At 50.7% G+C, this 16,799-nt stretch overlaps 1 protein-coding gene across 1 annotated transcript in view; it reads left to right on the forward strand.

Moving 5' to 3' along the window:
- LOC118373507 (platelet-derived growth factor D-like) overlaps positions 1–16,799 on the forward strand; it is a 75,489-nt gene that overhangs the window by 39,906 nt on the left and 18,784 nt on the right. The window contains exons 2-3 of the mRNA XM_035759642.2: positions 4,941–5,130; positions 13,076–13,253. Coding sequence (XP_035615535.1) covers positions 4,941–5,130; positions 13,076–13,253 — 368 coding nt within the window. The remainder of the gene's footprint in view (positions 1–4,940; positions 5,131–13,075; positions 13,254–16,799) is intronic.

Consider the following 16,799-nt stretch of genomic DNA (forward strand, 5'->3'; position numbering starts at 1 on the left):
CTAGGAGGACTATGTAGTCGCAGAGCATTAGGACTATGTAGTCACAGACCATTAGGATTATGTAGTCACAGAGCATTAAGAGGAATATAATCGCAGAGCATTAGAAGGACTATGTAGTCACAGAGCATTAGGAGGACTATGTAGTCACAGAGCATTAATAAGAGGAATATAATCGCAGAGCATTAGGAGGACTATGTAGCCACAGAGCATTAAGACTATGTAGGACTATAGTCACAGAGCATTCGACTATGTAGTCACAGAACATTAGGACTATTTAGTCACAGAGCATTAGGAGGACTGTGTAGTCACAGAGCATTAGGACTATTTAGTCACAGAGCATTAGAAGGAGTATGTAGTCGCAGAGCATTAGGACTATGTAGTCACAGAGCATTAGGACTATGTAGTCACAGAGCATTAGGACTATGTTGTCACAGAGCATCAGGAGGACTATGTAGTCACAGAGCATTAAGAGGAATATAATCGCAGAGCATTAGGAGGACTATGTAGTCACAGAGCATTAGGATTATGTAGTCACAGAGCATTAAGAGGAATATAATCGCAGAGCATTAGGAGGACTATGTAGTCACAGAGCATTAAGAGGAATATAATCGCAGAGCATTAGGAGGACTATGTAGTCACAGAGCATTAGGATTATGTAGTCACAGAGCATTAAGAGGAATATAATCGCAGAGCATTAGGAGGACTATGTAGTCACAGAGCATTCGACTATGTAGTCACAGAACTTTAGGACTATTTAGTCACAGATCATTAGGAGGACTATGTAGTCACAGAGCATTAGGACTATGTAGTCACAGAGCATTAAGACTATGTTGGACTATAGTCACAGAGCATTCGATTATGTAGTCACAGAGCATTAGGACTATGTTGTCACAGAGCATTAGGTGGACTATGTAGTCACAGAGCATTAGGAGGACTATGTAGTCGCAGAGCATTAGGAGGACTATGTAGTCGCAGAGCATTAGGACTATGTAGTCACAGAGCATTAGGTGGACTATGTAGTCACAGAGCATTAGGAGGACTATGTAGTCACAGAGCATTAGGATTATGTAGTCACAGAGCATTAGGAGGACTATGTAGTCACAGAGCATTAGGAGGACTATGTAGTCGCAGAGCATTAGGACTATGTAGTCACAGAGCATTAGGTGGACTATGTAGTCACAGAGCATTAGGAGGACTATGTAGTCACAGAGCATTAGGATTATGTAGTCACAGAGCATTAAGAGGAATATAATCGCAGAGCATTAGGAGGACTATGTAGTCACAGAGCATTCGACTATGTAGTCACAGGACATTAGGACTATTTAGTCACAGAACATTAGGAGGACTATTTAGTCACAGATCATTAGGAGGACTATGTAGTCACAGAGCATTAGGACTATGTAGGACTATAGTCACAGAGCATTCGACTATGTAGTCACAGAACATTAGGACTATTCAGTCACAGAGCATTAGGAGGACTATGTAGTGACAGAGCATTAGGACTATTTAGTCACAGAGCATTAAGAGGAATATAATCGCAGAGCATTAGGAGGACTATGTAGTCACAGAGCATTCGACTATGTAGTCACAGAACATTAGGACTATTTAGTCACAGATCATTAGGAGGACTATGTAGTCACAGAGCATTAGGACTATGTAGTCAGAGAGCATTAGGACTATGTTGTCACAGAGCATTAGGAGGACTATGTAGTCGCAGAGCATTAGGACTATGTAGTCACAGAGCATTAGGACTATGCAGTCACAGAGAATTAGAAGGATTATGTAGTCACAGAGGGTTAGGACTATGTAGTCACTTAGCATTAGGACTATGTAGTCACAGAGCATTAGGTGGACTATGTAGTCACAGAGCATTAGGAGGACTATGTAGTCACAGAGCATTAGGATTATGTAGTCACAGAGCATTAAGAGGAATATAATCGCAGAGCATTAGGAGGACTATGTAGTCACAGAGCATTCGACTATGTAGTCACAGGACATTAGGACTATTTAGTCACAGATCATTAGGAGGACTATGTAGTCACAGAGCATTAGGACTATGTAGGACTATAGTCACAGAGCATTCGACTATGTAGTCACAGAACATTAGGACTATTTAGTCACAGAGCATCAGGAGGACTATGTAGTGACAGAGCATTAGGACTATTTAGTCACAGAGCATTAAGAGGAATATAATCGCAGAGAATTAGGAGGACTATGTAGTCACAGAGCATTAGGATTATGTAGTCACAGAGCATTAGGAGGACTATGTAGTCACAGAGAATTAAGAGGAATATAATCGCAGTGCATTAGGAGGACTATGTAGTCACAGAGCATTAGGATTATGTAGTCACAGAGCATTAAGAGGAATATAATCGCAGAGCATTAGGAGGACTATGTAGTCACAGAGCATTCGACTATGTAGTCACAGAACATTAGGACTATTTAGTCACAGATCATTAGGAGGACTATGTAGTCACAGAGCATTAGGACTATGTAGTCAGAGAGCATTAGGACTATGTTGTCACAGAGCATTAGGAGGACTATGTAGTCGCAGAGCATTAGGACTATGTAGTCACAGAGCATTAAGACTATGCAGTCACAGAGAATTAGAAGGATTATGTAGTCACAGAGGGTTAGGACTATGTAGTCACTTAGCATTAGGACTATGTAGTCACAGAGCATTAGGTGGACTATGTAGTCACAGAGCATTAGGAGGACTATGTAGTCACAGAGCATTAGGATTATGTAGTCACAGAGCATTAAGAGGAATATAATCGCAGAGCATTAGGAGGACTATGTAGTCACAGAGCATTCGACTATGTAGTCACAGGACATTAGGACTATTTAGTCACAGATCATTAGGAGGACTATGTAGTCACAGAGCATTAGGACTATGTAGGACTATAGTCACAGAGCATTCGACTATGTAGTCACAGAACATTAGGACTATTTAGTCACAGAGCATCAGGAGGACTATGTAGTGACAGAGCATTAGGACTATTTAGTCACAGAGCATTAAGAGGAATATAATCGCAGAGAATTAGGAGGACTATGTAGTCACAGAGCATTAGGATTATGTAGTCACGGAGCATTAGGAGGACTATGTAGTCACAGAGAATTAAGAGGAATATAATCGCAGTGCATTAGGAGGACTATGTAGTCACAGAGCATTAGGATTATGTAGTCACAGAGCATTAAGAGGAATATAATCGCAGAGCATTAGGAGGACTATGTAGTCACAGAGCATTCGACTATGTAGTCACAGAACATTAGGACTATTTAGTCACAGATCATTAGGAGGACTATGTAGTCACAGAGCATTAGGACTATGTAGTCACAGAGCATTAAGAGGAATATAATCACAGAGCATTAGGAGGACTATGTAGCCACAGAGCATTAAGACTATGTTGGACTATAGTCGCAGAGCATTAGGACTATGTAGTCGCAGAGCATTAGGACTATGTAGTCACAGAGCATTCGACTATGTAGTCACAGAAGATTAGGACTATTTAGTCACAGATCATTAAGACTATGTAGGACTATAGTCACAGAGCATTCGACTATGTAGTCACAGAGCATTAGGACTATGTTGTCACAGAGCATTAGGAGGACTATGTAGTCGCAGAGCATTAGGACTATGTAGTCACAGAGCATTAGGACTATGTTGTCACAGAGCATTAGGAGGACTATGTAGTCACAGAGCATTAAGACTATGTTGGACTATAGTCACAGAGCATTCGACTATGTAGTCACAGAGCATTAAGACTATGTAGTCACAGAGCATTAGGACTATGTAGTCACAGAGCATTAGGACTATGTAGTCACGGAGCTTTAGGAGGACTATGTAGTCACAGAGCATTAGGACTATGTAGTCACGGAGCTTTAGGATGACTATGTAGGACTATGTAGTCACAGAGCATTAGGACTATGTAGTCACAGAGCATTAGGACTATGTAGTCACGGAGCTTTAGGAGGACTATGTAGGACTATGTAGTAACAGAGCATTAGGACTATGTAGTCACAGAGCATTAGGACTATAGTCACAGTGCATTAGGACTATGTAGTCACAGAGCATTAGGACTATGTAGTCACAGAGCATTAGGACTATGTTGTCACAGAGCATGAGGACTGTGTAGGAATATAAACTGTATTTATTTGAACAGCTTAATTTACTGTTTTTCTTTGTCTCTCTCTCTCTCTCTGGCTCTGTCCCTGTCTCTCTCTTTCTCTTTCTCTCTGTCTTTCTCTCTTTCTCTCTGTCTTTCTCTCTTTCTCTCTCTCTCTGTCTCGCTCTCTCTCTCTCTGTCTCTCTTCTCGCTCGCTCTCTCTTCTTGCTCTCTCTCTCTTCTCGCTCTCTCTCTCTTCTTGCTCTCTCTCTCTTCTCGCTCTCTCTCTCTGTCTCGCTCTCTGTCTCGCTCTCTCTCTCTATCTCGCTCTCTGTCTCGCTCTCTCTCTCTATCTCGCTCTCTGTTGGCCTCGCTCTCTCTCTCTATCTCGCTTTCTGTTGGCCTCGCTCTCTCTCTCTCGGGTCTCGCTCCCTCGGTCTCTCTGTCTTGGTCTGTCTCTCTCGGTGTCCCTAACTCTCTGTCTGTCTCTCTGTCAGTCTCTGTCAGTCTCTGTCGTTCTCTCTCTCGCTCGGTCTCTGTCAGTCTCTCTCTCGGTCTCTGTCTCTCTCTCTGTCTCAGTCTCTCGGTCTCGGTCTCTCTCTCGGTCTCTCTCTCGGTTTCGGTCTCTGTTTCTCTTGGTCTCTGTTTTTCTCTGTTTCTCTCTCGGTCTCTCTCTCGGTTTTGGTCTCTGTTTCTCTTGGTCTCGGTCTCTGTTTTTCTCTGTCTCACTCTCGCTCTCTCTCTGACTCTGTAACACTGTGTATGAAATCCCAGAGATTAAACTCACTAACCTATACCAGTTATAACTGCTAACAGACAGCAATCACCTTACAGACTTGTACCGGAAAGAAGAGGTCGTCACGGTAACGGCAACGGGAGGAGTCATTCAGAGCCCCCGCTTTCCTAACGCCTATCCCAGGAACCTGCAGTTGTCATGGAAACTACTGTCGCCCCACAACACCCGCATCACCCTGGAGTTTGACTCCCACTTTGCACTGGAGGAACCAGAGAACGAAGTCTGCAGGTGAGAGAGGGAGGAGAGGATAGAGAGGTGAAAGATTGAAGTGCCAGGGAGAGAGAAAGTTGGCTGAGTTTGTAACAGATGAAAAGGGAGATTTGAGTGAAGAGAGTAGGCTGGAAGAGAGTAGGCTGTCATCCCTCTGATGAGGGTATCAACATCTACAGAGACTAAAGAGAGGAGGGAAAGAGAGAGAGGGGGGGTGGGATGGATGAAGGTTGCCGTCTTTGCAGTAATGAAGAATATGTCCTTGAGGGTGAGAAGAGAGAATAGGCTTTTAATCCCCAAACCAAAGGCATTTGTCTTTGTAAGCACTTTAGACAAGAGAGAGGGGAGAGGAACAGAAAGCGAGGAGGGAGAGGAACAGAAAGCGAGAGGGGAGAGGAACGGAAAGCGAGAGGGGAGAGGAACAGAAAGCGAGAGGGGAGAGGAACAGAAAGCGAGAGGGGAGAGGAACGGAAAGCGAGAGGGGAGAGGAACAGAAAGCGAGAGGGGAGAGGAACAGAAAGCGAGAGGGGAGAGGAACAGGAGGGGAGAGGAACAGAAAGCGAGAGGGGAGAGGAACAGAAAGCGAGAGGGGAGGGGTCCTTCTGTAGCACAGTTGGTAGAGCATGGCGCTTGTAACGCCAGGGTAGTGGGTTCGATTCCCGGGACCACCCATACGTAGAATGTATGCACACATGACTGTAAGTCGCTTTGGATAAAAGCGTCTGCTAAATGGCATATATTATATTATTATTATTATTAGAAACATGAGGGGAGAGGAACAGAAAGCGAGAGGGGAGAGGAACAGAAAGCGAGAGGGTAGAGGAACAGGAGGGGAGAGGAAAAGAAAGCGAGTGGGGAGAGGAACAGGAGGGGAGAGGAACAGAAAGCGAGAGGGGAGAGGAACAGAAAGCGAGAGGGAGAGGAACAGAAAGCGAGAGGGGAGAGGAACAGAAAGCGAGAGGGGAGAGGAACAGAAAGCGAGAGGGGAGTGGCACAGAAAGTGAGAGAGGAGAGGAACAGAAAGCGAGAGGGGAGAGGCACAGAAAGCGAGTGGGGAGAGGAACTGGAGGGGAGAGGAACAGAAAGTGAGAGGGGAGAGGAACAGAAAGCGAGAGGGGAGAGGAACAGGAGGGGAGAGGAACAGAAAGCGAGAGGGGAGAGGAACATGAGGGGAGAGGAACAGAAAGTGAAAGGGGAGAGGAACAGAAAGCGAGAGGGTAGAGGAACAGGAGGGGAGAGACACAGGAGAGGAACAGAAAGCGAGTGGGGAGAGGTACAGAAAGCGAGTGGGGAGACGAACAGAAAGCGAGAGGGGAAGGGAATAGGAGGGGAGAGGAACAGAAAGCGAGAGGAGAGAGGAACAGGAGGGGAGAGGAACAGAAAGCGAGAGGGGAGAGGAATAGAAAGCGAGAGGGGAGAGGCACAGGAGGGGAGAGGGACAGAAAGCGAGAGGCGAGAGGAACAGAAAGCGAGTGGGGAGAGGAACAGAAAGCGAGAGGGGAAGGGAATAGGAGGGGAGAGGAACAGAAAGCGAGAGGAGAGAGGAACAGGAGGGGAGAGGAACAGAAAGCGAGAGGGGAGAGGAACAGAAAGCGAGAGGGGAGAGGAACAGGAGGGGAGAGGAATAGAAAGCGAGAGGGGAGAGGCACAGGAGGGGAGAGGAACAGAAAGCAAGAGGAGAGAGGAACAGGAGGGGAGAGGAACAGAAAGCGAGAGGAGAGAGGAACAGGAGGGGAGAGGACCAGAAAGCGAGAGGGGAGAGGAACAGAAACCGAGAGGGGAGAGGAACAGAAACCGAGAGGGGAGAGGAACAGAAAGCGAGAGGGGAAGGGAATAGGAGGGGAGAGGAACAGAAAGTGAGAGGAGAGAGAAACATGAGGGGAGAGGAACAGAAAGCGAGAGGGGAGAGGAACAGAAAGTGAGAGGAGAGAGGGACAGGAGGGGAGAGGAACAGAAAGCGAGAGGGGAGTAGAACAGAAAGCGAGAGGGGAGAGGAACAGAAAGTGAGAGGGGAGAGGAACAGAAAGCGAGAGGGGAGAGGAACAGGAGGGGAGAGGCACAGAAAGCGAGAGGAGAGAGGAACGGGAGGGGAGAGGAACAGAAAGCGAGAGGGGAGAGGAACAGGAGGAGAGAGGAACAGAAAGCGAGAGGGGAGAGGAACAGGAGGAGAGAGGAACAGAAAGCGAGAGGGGAGAGGAAAAGGAGGAGAGAGGATCAGAAACCGAGAGGAGAGAGGACCAGGAACAGAAAGCGAGAGGAAAGAGGAACAGGAGGGGAGAGGAACAGAAAGCGAGAGGGGAGAGGAACTGGAGGGGAGAGGACCAGAAAGGGAGAGGGGAGAGGAACAGAAAGCGAGAGGGGAGAGGAATAGGAGGGGAGAGGAACAGAAAGCGAGAGGAGAGAGGGACAGGAGGGGAGAGGAACAGAAAGCGAGAGGAGAGAGGGACAGGAGGGGAGAGGAACAGAAAGCGAGAGGGGAGAGGCACAGGAGGGGAGAGGAACAGAAAGCGAGAGGGGAAGGGAATAGGAGGGGAGAGGCACAGAAAGCGAGAGGGGAGAGGAACAGGAGGAGAGAGCGACAGGAGGGGAGAGGAACAGAAAGCGAGAGGAACAGAAAGCTATGAGGGGAGAGGAACAGAAAGCGAAAGGAGAGAGGAACAGGAGGAGAGAGGAACAGAAAGCGAGAGGAAAGAGGAACAGGAGGGGAGCGGAACAGAAAGTGAGAGTGGAGAGGAACAGAAAGCGAGAGGGGAGAGGAACAGGAGGGGAGCTGAACAGAAAGTGAGAGGGGAGAGGAACAGAAAGCGAGAGGGGAGAGGAACAGGAGGGGAGAGGAACAGGAGGGGAGAGGAACAGAAAGCGAGAGGGGAAGGGAATAGGAGGGGAGAGGCACAGAAAGCGAGAGGGGAGAGGAACAGGAGGAGAGAGGAACAGGAGGGGAGAGGAACAGAAAACGAGAGGAACAGAAAGCTATGAGGGGAGAGGAACAGAAAGCGAAAGGAGAGAGGAACAGGAGGAGAGAGGAACAGAAAGCGAGAGGAAAGAGGAACAGAAAGCGAGAGGAACAGAAAGCTATGAGGGGAGAGGAACAGAAAGCGAAAGGAGAGAGGAACAGGAGGAGAGGAACAGAAAGCGAGAGGAAAGAGGAACAGGAGGGGAGCGGAACAGAAAGTGAGAGGGGAGAGGAACAGAAAGCGAGAGGGGAGAGGAACAGGAGGGGAGAGGAACAGAAAGCGAGAGGGGAGAGGAACAAAAAGCGAGAGGAGAGAGGAACAGGAGGGGAGAGGAACAGAAAGCGAGAGGAGTGAGGCACAGAAAGCGAGAGGAGAGAGGAACAGAAAGCGAGAGGGGAGAGGAACAGAAACCGAGAGGGGAGAGGTACAGAAAGCGAGAGGGGAGAGGAACAGAAACCGAGAGGGGAGAGGACAGAAAGCGAGAGGGGAAGGGAATAGGAGGAGAGGGAACAGAAAACGAGAGGAGAGAGGCACAGGAGGGGAGAGGAACAGAAAGCGAGAGGAGAGAGGGACAGGAGGGGAGAGGAACAGAAAGCGAGAGGAGAGGAACAGAAAGCGAGAGGGAGAGGGAACAGGAGGGGAGAGGAACAGAAAGCGAGAGGGAGAGGGAAGGGAACAGGAGGGAGAGGAACAGAAAGCGAGAGGAGAGAGGGAACAGGAGGGGAGAGGAACAGAAAGCGAGAGGAGAGGAACAGGAAGGAGGAACAGAAAGTGAGAGGGGAGAGGAACAGAAAGCGAGAGGGGAAGGAACAGGAGGGAGAGGAACAGAAAGCGAGAGAGGAACAGAAAGCTATGAGGGGAGAGGAACAGAAAGCGAAAGGAGAGAGGAACAGGAGGAGAGAGGAACAGAAAGCGAGAGGAAAGAGGAACAGGAGGGGAGCGGAACAGAAAGTGAGAGGAGAGAGGAACAGAAAGCGAGAGGGGAGAGGAAAGGAGGGGAGAGGAACAGAAAGCGAGAGGGAGAGGACCAGGAGGGGAGAGGAACAGAAAGCGAGAGGAGAGAGGAACAGGAGGGGAGAGGAACAGAAAGCGAGAGGGAGTGAGGCACAGAAAGCGAGAGGAGAGAGGAACAGAAAGCGAGAGGGGGAGAGGAACAGAAACCGAGAGGGGAGAGGTACAGAAAGCGAGAGGGGAGAGGAACAGAAACCGAGAGGGGAGAGGACAGAAAGCGAGAGGGGAAGGGAATAGGAGGGGAGAGGAACAGAAAACGAGAGGGAGAGAGGCACAGGAAGGGAGAGGAACAGAAAGCGAGAGGGGGAGGAACAGAAAGCGAGAGGGGAGAGGAACAGGAGGGGAGAGGAAGGAAAACGAGAGGGGAGAGGCACAGGAGGAGGGAGAGAGGAACAGAAAGCGAGAGGAGAGAGGAACAGGAGGGAGAGGAACAGAAAGCGAGAGGGGAGAGGAACAGACAGAAAGCGAGAGGGGAGAGGAACAGAAAGCGAGAGGGGAGAGGAACAGAAAGCGAGAGGGGAGAGGAACAGAAATGCGAGAGGGAGAGGAACAGAAAGCGAGAGGAGAGAGGAACTGGAGGGAGAGGAACAGAAAGCGAGAGGGGAGAGGCACAGAAAGCGAACAGGGGAGAAGAGAGGAACAGAAACCGTGAGGGGAGAGGAACAGAAAGCGAGAGGAGAGAGGGACAGGGGGAGGAACAGAAAGCGAGAGGGAGAGGAACAGAAAGCAAGAGGGGAGAGGAACACAGGAGGGGAGAGGAACAGAAAGCGAGAGGGGAAGGGAATAGGAGGGGAGAGGCACAGAAAGCGAGAGGGGAGAGGAACAGGAGGAGAGAGGAACAGAAAGCGAGAGGAAAGAGGAACAGGAGGGGAGCAGAACAGAAAGTGAGAGAGGAGAGGAACAGAAAGCGAGAGGGGAGAGGAACAGGAGGGGAGAGGAACAGAAAGCGAGAGGGGAGAGGAACAGGAGGGGAGAGGAACAGAAAGCGAGAGGAGAGAGGAACAGGAGGGGAGAGGAACAGAAAGCGAGAGGAGAGAGGCACAGAAAGCAAGAGGGGAGAGGAACAGAAAGCAAGAGGGGAGAGGCACAGGAGGGGAGAGGAACAGAAAGCGAGAGGGGAAGGGAATAGGAGGGGAGAGGCACAGAAAGCGAGAGGGGAGAGGAACAGGAGGAGAGAGGAACAGAAAGCGAGAGGAAAGAGGAACAGGAAGGGAGCTGAACAGAAAGGGAGAGGAACAGAAAGAGGAACAGGACAGAGCGGAACAGGAAAGTGAGAGGGGAGAGGAACAGAAAGCGAGAGGGAGAGGAACAGGAGGGGAGAGGAACAGAAAGCGAGAGGGGAGGGACCAGGAGGGAGAGGCACAGAAAGCGAGAGGGGAGAGGAACAGGAGGAGAGAGGAACAGAAAGCGAGAGGAAAGAGGAACAGGAAGGGAGCTGAACAGAAAGTGAGAGGGGAGAGGAACAGAAAGCGAGAGGGGAGAGGAACAGGAGGGGAGAGGAACAGAAAGCGAGAGGAACAGAAAGCTATGAGGGGAGAGGAACAGAAAGCGAAAGGAGAGAGGAACAGGAGGAGAGAGGAACAGAAAGCGAGAGGAAAGAGGAACAGGAGGGGAGCGGAACAGAAAGTGAGAGGGGAGAGGATCAGAAAGCGAGAGGGGAGAGGAACAGGAGGGGAGAGGAACAGAAAGCGAGAGGGGAGAGGACCAGGAGGGGAGAGGAACAGAAAGCGAGAGGAGAGAGGAACAGGAGGGGAGAGGAACAGAAAGCGAGAGGAGTGAGGCACAGAAAGCGAGAGGAGAGAGGAACAGAAAGCGAGAGGGGAGAGGAACAGAAACTGAGAGGGGAGAGGTACAGAAAGCGAGAGGGGAGAGGAACAGAAACCGAGAGGGGAGAGGACAGAAAGCGAGAGGGGAAGGGAATAGGAGGGGAGAGGAACAGAAAACGAGAGGAGAGAGGCACAGGAAGGGAGAGGAACAGAAAGCGAGAGGGGGGAGGAACAGAAAGCGAGAGGGGAGAGGAACAGGAGGGGAGAGGAATAGAAAACGAGAGGGGAGAGGCACAGGAGGGGAGAGGAACAGAAAGCGAGAGGAGAGAGGAACAGGAGGGGAGAGGAACAGAAAGCGAGAGGGGAGAGGCACAGAAAGCGAGAGGGGAGAGGAACAGAAAGCGAGAGGGGAGAGGAACAGAAAGCGAGAGGGGAGAGGAACAGAAATGCGAGAGGAGAGAGGAACAGAAAGCGAGAGGAGAGAGGAACTGGAGGGGAGAGGAACAGAAAGCGAGAGGGGAGAGGCACAGAAAGCGACAGGGGAGAAGAGAGGAACAGAAACCGTGTGGGGAGAGGAACAGAAAGCGAGAGGAGAGAGGGACAGGAGGGGAGAGGTACAGAAAGCGAGAGGGGAGAGGAACAGAAAGCAAGAGGGGAGAGGCACAGGAGGGGAGAGGAACGGAAAGCGAGAGGGGAAGGGAATAGGAGGGGAGAGGCACAGAAAGCGAGAGGGGAGAGGAACAGGAGGAGAGAGGAACAGAAAGCGAGAGGAAAGAGGAACAGGAGGGGAGCAGAACAGAAAGTGAGAGAGGAGAGGAACAGAAAGCGAGAGGGGAGAGGAACAGGAGGGGAGAGGAACAGAAAGCGAGAGGGGAGAGGAACAGGAGGGGAGAGGAACAGAAAGCGAGAGGAGAGAGGAACAGGAGGGGAGAGGAACAGAAAGCGAGAGGAGAGAGGCACAGAAAGCGAGAGGAGAGAGGAACAGAAAGCGAGAGGGGAGAGGAACAGTAACCGAGAGGGGAGAGGTACAGAAACCGAGAGGGGAGAGGAACAGAAACTGAGAGGGGAAAGGACAGAAAGCGAGAGGGGAAGGGAATAGGAGGGGAGAGGAACAGAAAGCGAGAGGAGAGAGGAACAGGAGGGGAGAGGAACAGAAAGCGAGAGGGGAGAGGAACAGAAAGCGAGAGGGGAGAGGTACAGAAAGCGAGAGGGGAGAGGCACAGGAGGGGAGAGGAACAGAAAGCGAGAGGGGGGAGGCACAGGAGGGGAGAGGAACAGAAAGCGAGAAGAGAGAGGAACAGGAGGGGAGAGGAACAGAAAGCGAGAGGGGAGAGGAACAGAAAGTGAAAGGAGAGAGGAACAGGAGGGGAGAGGAACAGAAAGCGAGAGGAGAGAGGAACAGAAAGCTAGAGGAGAGAGGACCTGGAGGGGAGAGGGACAGAAAGTGAGAGGGGAGAGGAACAGTAGGGGAGAGGAACAGAAAGCGAGAGGGGAGAGGCACAGGAGGAGAGAGGAACAGAAAGCGAGAGGAGAGAGGAACAGGAGGGGAGCGGAACAGAAAGTGAGAGGGGAGAGGAACAGAAAGCGAGAGGGGAGAGGAATAGGAGGGAAGAGGAACAGAAAGCGAGAGGGGAGAGGGACAGGAGAGGAGAGGAACAGGAGGGGAGAGGAACAGAAAGCGAGGGGAGAGGAACAGAAAGTGAAAGGAGAGAGGAACAGGAGGGAGAGGAACAGAAAGCGAGAGGAGAGAGGAACAGAAAGCTAGAGGAGAGAGGACCTGGAGGGAGAGGGACAGAAAGTGAGAGGGAGAGGAACAGTAGGGAGAGGAACAGAAAGCGAGAGGGGAGAGGCACAGGAGGAGAGAGGAACAGAAAGCGAGAGGAGAGAGGAACAGGAGGGGAGCGGAACAGAAAGTGAGAGGGGAGAGGAACAGAAAGCGAGAGGGGAGAGGAATAGGAGGGAAGAGGAACAGAAAGCGAGAGGGGAGAGGGACAGGAGAGGAGAGGAACAGGAGGGGAGAGGAACAGAACGCGAGAGGGGAGAAATGAGGAAATATATAAAGAGGGGGAGGTGACTCGTGATTGGCTCGCCAACAGTTATACCTTTTCTAATGAACAGTGATTATTCATTTATTTATCCTTTGATATATTATATCCATTGATTGATCCGTTCTTATATTAAATCCATTGATTTAAAATCTAGTGAGCCCCTCCTCTCCCCCTTCCCTTGCAGATATGACTTTGTGGAGGTGGAGGACATCTCAGAGACCAGTACTATTGTCTGGGGGAGATGGTGTGGTCAGAGAGTCCCCCCTCGTCTTACCTCCAAAACCAACACCCTCAAAGTCTCCTTCAAGTCAGACGACTACTTTGTGGCAAAGCCTGGCTTCAAACTCCACTTCTCTCTACAGGTGAGTGAACATCGGGATGTGACTGCATCTCATTCCACAAAGGTGTTGAAACATAAAGACCCAAAGCTGGTGTTATAACGGCCAATGAATCTCTTTTGTCATCCTTATGACAGTCTGATGTGGTCTGTATGATAGAGGGTTCAAGTACGATGCTGCCAAAATCCTTCCTGAGGTAACTAGCTGTGGGAATTAGATGACTAAACCCATTAACGTCTGTTTCCTTTGTAAGACGTCTATCTTGACAAATGAGGACGGGGAGGGAGGGATGTAGTAGACGGATGGAGGGAGGCTGAGTATGTACTCTTTATAAAGCCCAGTCTGGATCAGAAGATTAACTACGTCAGTAGTTGAATAGCTGAGGAAGATTTAGATGTGTAGATGTTTCCTTGGCTTTCAGACACATTACATTACTGAAGTGAGGAAGAGGTTTTTTATTTTGCCCTCTGAAGCATTTGACTTTAAACACATTCCCATTCCCCTCTGCACTCCTCTCCATTCTAAAATATTATGAAAATCTCTTTCCCCTCTCTCTCTCTCATCTCACCTCTCTCTCCTCTCTCTCCCCTCTCACCTCTCTCTCCTCTCTCTCTCCCATCTCCCCTCTCTCTCACCTCTCTATCTCTCCTCCCCCTCATCTCTCTCCTATCTATCTCCCCTGTATCTCTCCCCTCTCACCTCTCTCTCCTCACTCTCTCCCCTCTCACCTCTCTCTCCTCTCTCTCTCCCCTCTCACCTCTCTCACCTCTCTATCTCCCCTCTATCTCCCATCTCTATCTCTCCTCCCCCTCATCTCTCTCCTCTCTATCTCCCCTCTCTCTCTCCCCTCTCACCTCTCTCTCCATCTCTCCTCCCCCTCATCTCTCTCCCCTCTCTCTCCCCTCTCACCTCTCTATCCTCTCTCTCTCCCCTCTCACCTCTCTCTCCTCTCTATCTCCCATCTCTATCTCTCCTCCCCCTGATCTCTCTCCTCTCTATCTCCCCTCTCTCTCTCCCCTCTCACCTCTCTCTCCTCTCTATCTCTCCTCCCCCTCATCTCTCTCCCCTCTCTCTCCCCTCTCACCTCTCTCTCCTCTCTATCTCTCATCCCCCTCTCTCTCCCCTCTCACCTCTCACCTATCTCTCCTCTCTATCTCCCCTCTCTCTCTCCCCTCTCACCTCTCTCTCCTCTCTATCTCTCCTCCCCCTCATCTCTCTCCCCCTCTCTCCCCTCTCACCTCTCTCTCCTCTCTCTCTCCCCTCTCACCTCTCTCTCCCTTCTATCTCCCCTCTATCTCCCCTCTCTATCTCTCCTCCCCCTCATCTCTCTCCTCTCTATCTCCCCTCTCTCTCCCCTCTCACCTCTCTCTCCTCTCTATCTCTCCTCCCCCTCATCCCTCTCCCCTCTCACCTCTCTCTCCTCTCTATCTCTCCTCCCCCTCATCTCTCTCCCGTCTCACCTCTCTCTCCCCTCTCTCTCCCCTCTCCCATCTCTCCTATCTATCTCTCCTCCCCCTCACCTCTCTCCCCTCTCTCTCCCCTCTCCCCTCTATCTCTCCTCCCCCTCATCTCTCTCTCCCCTCTCTCTCTCCCCTTTCTCTCCCCTCTCCCATCTCTCCTATCTATCTCTCCTCCCCCTCACCTCTCTCCCCTCTCTCTCCTCTCTATCTCTCCTCCCCCTCATCTCTCTCCCCTCTCACCTCTCTCTCCTCTCTCTTTCCCCTCTCTCTCTCTCCCGTCTCACCTCTCTCCTCTCTATCTCTCCCCTCTCTCTCCCCTCTCACCTCTTTCTCCTCTCTCTCTCTCCCCTCTCACCTCTCTCTCCTCTCTATTTCCCCTCTATTTCCCCTCTCTCCCCTCTCTCCTCTCTATCTCTCCTCCCCCTCATCTCTCTCTCCCCTCTCTCTCCCCTCTCTCTCCCCTCTCCCATCTCTCCTCTCTATCTCTCCTCCGCCTCATCTCTCTCCCCTCTCTCCTCTCTATCTCTCCTCCCCCTCATCTCTCTCCCCTCTCACCTTTCTCTCCTCTCTATTTCCTTTCTATTTCCCCTCTCTCATCTCTATCTCTCCTCCCCCTCATCTCTCTCCCCTCTCTCCTCTCTATCTCTCCTCCCCGCCTCTCTCCCCTCTCCCCTCTCTCCTCTCTATCTCTCCTCCCCCTCATCTCTCTCCCGTCTCTCCTCTCTCTCTCCTCCCCCTCATCTCTCTCCTTTCTATCTCTCCTCCCCCTCATCTCTCTCCCCTCTCTACTCTCTATCTCTCCTCCCCCATCTCTCTCCCCTCTCACCTCTCTCTCCCTTCTATCTCCCCTCTCTATCTCTACTCCCCCTCATCGCTCTCATCTCTCTCTCCTCTCTCTCTCCCCTATCACCTCTCTCTCCTCTCTATCACTCCTCCCCCTCATCTCTCTCCCATCTCCCTCTCTCTCCTCCCCCTTATCTCTCTCCCCTCTCTCCTCTCTCTCCTCTCTATCTCTCCTCCCCTTCATCTCTCTCCTCTCTATCTCTCCTCCCCTCTCTCTCCTCTCTGTCTCTCCTCCCCCTCATCTCTCTCCCCTCTCTCCTCTCTCTCATCTCTCTCCCGTCTCCCCTCTCTCTCCTCTCTGTCTCTCCTCCCCCTCATCTCTCTCCTCTCTCTCATCTCTCTCCCGTCTCCCCTCTCTCTCCTCTCTATCTCTCCTCCCCCTCATCTCTCTCCCGTCTCTTACGCCTGGAGAGGTCGGCATATGTCCGTTATTATTCCTTCTCCACAGAGCCTCAGGTTCTCCTTTTGTTCTTTGTTATTCCTTTGTCCTTGTGTGTAGCTTACTGCTTTGTGTCCTCGGCACAGTGACACCCTGTGCGTGGGGGCGGGTGTGCGTGTGAGAAACCAACACATTTTCCCAGACAGGGAAGCTGCCGTTAGATTGGCCTCCCAGTACCCACACACTTTCCCAGACAGGGAAGCTGCCGTTAGATTGACCTCCCAGTACCCACACACTTTCCCAGACAGGGAAGCTGCCGTTAGATTGACCTCCCAGTACCCACACACTTTCTCAGACAGGGAAGCTGCCATTAGATTGGCCTCCCAGTACCCACACACTTTCCCCTCCACCACCTCTAGGGCTGTGAGAGGCTTCATTTAACAGCTCTAATTTGTTCTGCCATGCTGTATAGATAAGGTGGAGGAGGGAGAGAGAGAGAGAAAGGTAGAGAACCGGTGTCTCAGATCCTATCATGCTGACAGCCGATAACTCCTACAAAACAAAAAGAGAGGGAGTTTGAGGAGAGAGAGAGCGAAGAGGGAGTGTTACGAGAGAGAGAGTCTAGTTCCTACAAATCAGTCATTTGTCATCACAACCACAAAACACAACCACAGTACAACCATTACACAACCACAATACAACCATTACTCATCCACAATGCAACCACAACACATCCACAAACACAAAACAACATAACCACAATGCAACCATAGCCAGAAAACAACCATAACAAAACCACAATACGTCTTCTGCTTTAACCCAAAACCTCCATTCGGAAAGTATTCAGACCCGTGGAATTTTTCCACATTTTGTTGTTACAACCTAATT

This window comes from Oncorhynchus keta, chromosome 18, assembly GCF_023373465.1.
Source record: "Oncorhynchus keta strain PuntledgeMale-10-30-2019 chromosome 18, Oket_V2, whole genome shotgun sequence".
NCBI classification, from domain to species: domain Eukaryota; kingdom Metazoa; phylum Chordata; class Actinopteri; order Salmoniformes; family Salmonidae; genus Oncorhynchus; species Oncorhynchus keta.